This window comes from Heptranchias perlo, chromosome 3, assembly GCF_035084215.1.
Source record: "Heptranchias perlo isolate sHepPer1 chromosome 3, sHepPer1.hap1, whole genome shotgun sequence".
Classification (NCBI taxonomy): Eukaryota; Metazoa; Chordata; class Chondrichthyes; order Hexanchiformes; family Hexanchidae; genus Heptranchias; species Heptranchias perlo.
The window spans coordinates 138,586,237-138,593,871 of NC_090327.1; the positions used below are offsets into that span (position 1 = coordinate 138,586,237).

The 7,635-nt window shown below is 43.9% G+C and overlaps 1 protein-coding gene across 1 annotated transcript; it reads right to left on the reverse strand.

Annotated features, from left to right (window-relative positions):
• Nucleotides 1–2,475: 2,475 nt before the first annotated feature.
• On the reverse strand, nucleotides 2,476–6,154 carry LOC137307450 (probable G-protein coupled receptor 139). The gene is made up of 2 exons (XM_067976814.1): nucleotides 5,824–6,154; nucleotides 2,476–3,374 (listed from the first exon to the last, which is right to left on the reverse strand). The coding sequence occupies exons 1-2, from the start codon at nucleotides 6,152–6,154 to the stop codon at nucleotides 2,476–2,478; spliced, it is 1,230 nt and encodes a 409-aa protein (XP_067832915.1).
• Nucleotides 6,155–7,635: the final 1,481 nt, after the last annotated feature.

Consider the following 7,635-nt stretch of genomic DNA (forward strand, 5'->3'; position numbering starts at 1 on the left):
AATCTCACGTGCTGCCTGCATCGCAAAGACCGGGCACGGGTTAATCGCGCACCGCGACCTCCGCACCAGGATTCGGGGGTTATCGAGTTTAACTCCCCATGAGTTCAAATTTCACCAAGACAAGTCAGAAAAAAATTGATTTCCTAATTTGTGGGCTAGCTGGATAAAAATGAGCATGATAGCTGCTAAATGGTTGTAAAAACCCAAATGGTTCACTCATGTCTTTCAGGGAAAGGAACCTCCGACCAACCCTGCATGATCAGGCCGACTCACGACTGGTCTAAACTATCTGGTGACCCTGAATGCTCTCTGATGTTGCCCAGCAATTGAGAAACAATCCCAGGAACATCACCACAAAGACTGCTGCAGTTCAAGAAGGCTGCCGACCACCATCTTCAGGCAATTAGGGATGGGTAATGAATATCCCAAATCTCCCACATCCTGAGAACAAATTTAAAAAAGAACTTGGAAAGAGCCATTTGTTTATTAAACTGTTTTGGAGAAGGAGGCTGAACAAAGTATTTTCTGGGATCAGTAAAACCAGAAGAAAATTTTATGAAGGCGAAGAGGGCATGAGTTGGAGCCAGATTTCCACTTTAGATTCTGAAGCCACTTACTTTTCTGTCTCGCAGAAAATATATCAGCAAATAATGATATTAGAGTTTAAATATTAAAGTGGGTATTTCTTCAGAAATTAGTTGTTTACCCTGTCTTCATACTGTCATTGCTTCCGTTCCTTCACTTTCCTCTTACCCAATGTGATTTTCTGATAGGAATTCACAGAAACAGGATAAATGGATAGAAATGAAGGGGAGAGAGAACGGCTGCATTGGAGTGGTTGTGGGGAGAGAGAGTGGACTTTATTACTCACTGCTCTCCCCAGGGGTGTGTGGGGGAGAGAGTGGACTTTATTACTCACTGCTCTCCCCAGGGGTGTGTGGGGGGAGAGAGTGTGGACTTTATTACTCACTGTTCACCCCAGGGGTGTGTGTGGGGGAGAGAGTGTGGACTTTATTACTCACTGCTCTCCCCAGGGGTGTGTGGGGGAGAGAGTGGACTTTATTACTCACTGCTCTCCCCAGGGGTGTGTGTGGGGAGAGAGTGGACTTTATTACTCACTGCTCTCCCCAGGGGTGTGTGGGGGAGAGAGTGGACTTTATTACTCACTGCTCTCCCCAGGGGTGTGAGGGAGAGAGTGTGGACTTTATTACTCACTGCTCTCCCCAGGGGTGTGTGGGGAGAGAGAGTGTGGACTTTATTACTCACTGCTCTTCCCAGGGGTGTGTGAAGGGAGAGAGTGTGGACTTTATTACTCACTGCTCTCCCCAGGGGTGTGCAGAGGGAGAGAGTGTGGACTTTATTACTCACTGCTCTCCCCAGGGGTGTGTGGGGGGAGAGAGTGTGGACTTTATTACTCACTGCTCTCCCCAGGGGTGTGTGAGGGAGAGAGTGTGGACTTTATTACTCACTGCTCTCCCCAGGGGTGTGCGGGGAGAGAGTGTGGACTTTATTACTCACTGCTCTCCCCAGCGGTGTGTGGGGGGAGAGAGTGTGGACTTTATTACTCACTGCTCTCCCCAGGGGTGTGTGAGGGAGAGAGTGTGGACTTTATTACTCACTGCTCTCCCCAGGGGTGTGTGGGGTGAGATTGTGGACTTTATTACTCACTGCTCTCCCCAGGGGTGTGTGGGGAGAGAGTGTGGACTTTATTACTCACTGCTCTCCCCAGGGGTGTGTGGGGGTGAGAGAGTGTGGACTTTATTACTCACTGCTCTCCCCAGGGGTGTGCGGGGAGAGAGTGTGGACTTTATTACTCACTGCTCTCCCCAGGTGTGTGTGGGGGAGAGAGAGTGTGGACTTTATTACTCACTGCTCTCCCCAGGGGTGTGTGGGGAGAGAGTGTGGACTTTATTACTCACTGCTCTCCCCAGGGGTGTGGAGGGAGAGAGAGTGTGGACTTTATTACTCACTGCTCTCCCCAGGGGGGGTGGGGAGAGAGTGTGGACTTTACTACTCACTGTTCTCCCCAGGGGTGTGTGGGGGGAGAGAGTGTGGACTTTATTACTCACTGCTCTCCCCAGGGGTGTGTGGGGGGAGAGAGTGTGGACTTTATTACTCACTGATCTCCCCAGGGGTGTGCGGGGGTGAGATTGTGAGCTGTCCCGATATCTCCTCTGTCTCCGGCCCCTTTTCCACCACCTTGTATTGTTCTTTTTATTATTACCTTTTCAATTCTCCAATATGGTGAAACATTCGGTGTAATTAGTTGCGATATGTTATTTTACAACTTGTCATTTCTGGAGATATAAACTTTTACAAATGCTGTGAATGAGTTGATAAATAACCTCAGGTTATAAAGGTTTCAGTGATTGGAGAATACACAGTGTTTGCAGAACCGTGGCCTGGTGGAGAGAGAATCAGACACCGTATGACGCAGAACGGTCTCTGATCTGAGAAAGTCTTCAGATCTTCTCATTATTTAATGAATTTTATAATTACAGTAAAGGGATATTTCACCACATTCTTCAACTGCTCTCTGAATTTAATCTGTGTCACGGCATAAATACAAGTGTTTGTGCAGCAACTCATGAGCTGGAGCATGAATCCCAGTTCTAATAGAAACCTGGGTAGAATTACAGAATTAAACCCCAACACCCACATCCGTTTCCATATAGAATACACCGTAAACAGTGCCCAGAACAGTATAAAGTTTCCTGATATCACAAACAGTAAAATTATGGATTTCCTTCGGCTCTCCATCTCTGGGTCTTTTGGACTCTCCCCACTGCTGTGACCCCGGAGTCTCCTGCGGGCTCTGCTGGCCACTAAAATGTATCTGACAGTGAAAACATTGAGCAACAGAATCAGAACAAATGGGATCCCCGGGGTGAGGATATAATGAAGGAGTTCGATGACTGCCCACACACGTGAAAGCATAACAACGGCAGGTACAGCACAAAACCACGGTTCGTTGAAAAGCAAATACCAACCCTTGAACATAAAGAAGCAGGTGATGTTCTTTAAACAGCCCAGCACACTCACTGTTCCCAGAACCACAGCCGCCGTTCTCTCGGTGCAATATTTAGTTTTCAGATTCTGGCAACAAATGGCCACAAATCGATCGAAGGTAAAAGTGATGGTGAACCAGACGGAACAGTCTGTGGCTGCGAAAAGCAGGACGGCGTGGATATTACACACGGGAATGGACCACAGGAAACGAAACTGACCCCGATAGACAATGGGAATCTGCCTGAGTATCAGATCGAAGATAACGACCAGTAGATCCGCCGCTGCCATCGCCACCAGGTAACGAGTGACACATTTGGAGAGACCGCACTTTCCCCGAGATAGGATAACTATCGTCAATAAGATAACTGTAAGGAAGGGAAATAAACAGGGGAATTGTACATCAGGCTGGAACTGCCTGTAAACATTATTACCGTTCTTGGATCCACTGTAAATATTAGCACCGTCTCTGGATCCACTGTAAATATTAATAACGTCTCTGGTCCCCTGTAAATATTAGTGTCATCTCCAGATCACCTGTAAATATTCCGACGTCTCTGGATCCCCAGTTAATATGAGCACCATCGCAGTCGCCCCTGTAAATATTAGTTCCACCTGTGGATTCACTGTGAATATAAATACAATCTCTGGATCACCTGTAAATATTAGTACCATCTGTGAATATGCTGTAAATATTGGTACCATTTCTAGCCTCCTTGTAAATATTAGTACAGTCTCTGTGTCCCCTGTAAATATTATTTCCGACTCTGGATCCACTGTAAATATTATTCTTGTCTCTCGAACAAGTTAAATATTAGTACCGTCTCTGGATCACCTGTAAATTTTAGTTTCATCTCTGGATCACCTGTAAATATTATTACCATCCCTGGCTCCCCGGTAAATATTTTTACTGTCTCTGGGTCCCCTGTAGATATTAATTCCATCTGGAGATCCCGTGTAATTATGAGCATCGTCTCTGGATTCCCTGTTAAAATTGGTACCCTCTCTGGAAGTAGATATTAGTAACGTCTCTGGATCTGCTGTAAATATTAGTAACTCTCTGGATCCCCTGTAATTATTAATACCATCTCTGGATCCCCTGTAGATATTAGTGCTGTCTCTGGATCCCTGGAAATATGAGTACCGTCTCTTGATCCACTCTGACTGTTGGTACAGTCTGTGGATCCCCGGCCTTTATTCGTACCGTCTGTGGGTCTCCTGCAAATATTAGTATTGTCACTATATTCCCTGTACATATTAGTACCGTGTCTGGATCAACTGTAAATATTAACACCATCTCTTTATTCCCTGCAAATATTAGTGACGTCTCTGGATCCCCTGTTAATATTAGAACGATCCATGGATCCCCCTGTTAATATTAGTACCGTCTCTGGATCCCCTGTCATTTTTAATACCGTCTCTGGATACCCCTGTCAATATTAGTGCAGTCACTGGATCACTCTGTTAATTTTAGCATCGTCTGTGGATCGCCTTGAAATATTAGTACTGTCTCTGGATCCCCTGTAATGTTTAATACTGTCTCTGAATCCCCTATAAATATTAGTACCTTCCCTGTATGCTCCTCCAAATATTAGTACTGTCACTGGAGCCCCTGTAAATCTCAGTACCATCTCGGGTTACACTGTAAATATTAGTAAGGCCTCTGGATTCCTCGAAATATTAGTCGTGTCTCTGCATCCCCTGTAAAAATTAGAACCGTCTCTGGATACCCTGTAAATATTAGTCCCGTCTCTGGAACCCTGCGCGTACTAGTACTGTCTCTGGATCCTCTGTAAATATTAGTACCATCTCTGGTTCCGCTGTAAATATTAGTACCATCTCTGGAACCCCCTGTATCTATTAGAACCATCTCTGGACCCCCTCTCAATGTTAGTAGAGTCTTTGCATCCCCTGTAAAAATAGTACAGTCTCAGGATACCCTGTAAATATTAGTACAGTCCCTGGATCCAGTGTTAATATCAGTACAATCTGTGGATCTCTGTAAATATTAATACTACCTCAGGATCCCCTGTAAATATTGGTCAGTCTCTGATTCCCTTGAAACATGAGTAGCGTCTCTTGATCCCCTCTAACTATTAGTACAGTCTGTGGATCCTCTATATATATTAGTTGAGTCACAGAATCCCCAGTAAATGTTAGTACTGTCTCTGGATCCATGTAATTATTAGTACTGTCACTGCAACCCTTTGTGTAAAATGACACACCCAAAAGACCCTCTAAAAACTGGCGCATCCTCAGTCACCCTGCAAATACAGATTCACTCCTCGGGACCGATTGTATATTAAATCTCACACCCAGACAACCCGCGTAAATATATTTCCCATCCCTGCTCCCCCAATAAATATATCTCCAATCCCGGGTACCGCCTCTGATTTTTAAGCTCATTATTTAATCTTACCAGGAACACCAACAGTGGTGAGTGTGGGACACAGAATGCCAAGCACATTAACACAGTGACACACGGTTTATAGAATTAACAGCTGGATATAGAGCCTCACCGGAGACACCGACAGCGGTGAGAGTTGGACAGGGAATGAGATGAACAGTAATACAGTGAAACATGGTCTATTATATTAATAGCTGGAAATAGAGACTTACCAGAGACACCAAGATCAGCGAGTGTGGGGCAGGGAATAACAAGGACAGTAAGACAGTGTAACATGTTTTATAGAATTAATGGCTGAATATAGAGACTTACCAGAGACCAAGATCAGCGAGTGTGGGTCAGAGAATGACAAGAAAAGTAATACAGATAAACATGGTTTATTGAATTAATAGCTGGATATAGAGACTTACCAGAGACACCGACAGCAGCGAGGAGAGGATAGTAAATCACTTGTATACAGGCAAGGGCAAAATATATCCGATCCTCCAATGAGAATGAATCATAATGTGAATAAAGATATTGAAACATCCAGAATGGATTGTTCCTATCGATTGTTTTCAGATTCCGACCCATTGTTGTAACATTCCAATCTATTGTTCTCAGATTCCGACCCATTGTTGTAACATTCCAATTGATTGTTCTCAGATTCCGACCCATTGTTGTAACATTCCAATCTATTGTTCTCAGATTCCGACCCATTGTTGTAACATTCCAATCTATTGTTCTCAGATTCCGACCCATTGTTGTAACATTCCAATCTATTGTTCTCAGATTCCGATCTATTCTTTCCCTCTCTGTGGAGCCGCTGATCCCTGTTAGTGCCGGGGGTGATGCTCCCACTGACACTATGGGATAACACGTTGAAAGTCGTCGCTTATAAATAACAGAGAGAAACACTCCAGTGACACAATTAGGGCCAATGGAGACTGACATTAATTACAGTCACTGAACAAACAGATTCAGTAAACAACTTTAAACCCAACAATATTCATATCACAAAATATATTTCACCAAATATTAGACAGATGGAAAGTCCAAAGCCCAATATATTATTTTAATAAATATTTTGAAGAACAGGAACTATGAGATCACAGTCTGACAGCACTGAGGTAAAGCGAGAGCAGCTTCATTTACAAATTGTAGATTATTTGTAATTGAAATCATTTAATTTCAGAGAGTTTCTGCCCACTTCTCAAGGGTTGGATTTAAACTCAGAGATGGAACTGAACCATTATACTGGTCAGTTTGGAGACCACACTGTGAATATTGGAGCAATATCTGGATACTCCGTCAATATTGGCAAGTCTATGGATCCTCTTGTAAATATTGGTACAGTCTCTGGATCGACCTGTAAATAATGGCATAGTCTTTGGATTCCATAGTAAATATTCGCACAGTCTATGGACTTCCCTGCAAATATTCCGACAGACAATGAAAAAGGCTTGGGTTACTTCTAAAAATATTGGCCCGCTTCCGGGTTTCCTGACACAAGGTGAGGATTGTTTAAATGTGTATAATGCCCAGTACCATGGAAATATAGAATCACTGCCACAGACCCCTGTGAATACTGACATAGACTGGGTACAGCCTGAATGTCTACAGTCATTGCTACCTCTTTAAATATTGACGACACTCACAAACACTTGTAAATACTGAGAGTCTGGGTCCAGCTTGAATGTCTAAAGTCCCTGGTACTGTTATAAATATTGACTCACTCCTACGGACCTCTGAAATACTGACACAGTCTGGGTACAGCTTGAATGTCCACAGTCCCTGGTACCGTTATAAATATTGACTCACTCTCACAGATCCCTGTAATACCGACACAGTCTGAGTGCATCGAGTTCAATCGAAATCACAGCACAGAAACACAACATTCAGCCCAATTGGTCCATGCAAGTGTTCATGACCCACACGAGGCTCCTCTCTCCCTCCTTCATCAAACCCTATCAGGATACCCTTCTATTCCTTTCTCCATCACGTGCTTATCCAGCTTCCCCTTAAATCCATCGATGCTATTTTCCTCAACTGCACTTTGTAATAGAGAATTCCACATTCTCACCACTCATTGAGTAAAGCAGTTTCCCCTGAATTCCCGATTGGATTTATTGTTGACTATTTTATATTTATGAGCTCTCGCTCTGGACTCCCCAACAAGTGGGAACATTTTCTCTATAAAACCCTATCAAACCCTATCATTATCTTAAAGACCTCTATCAGGT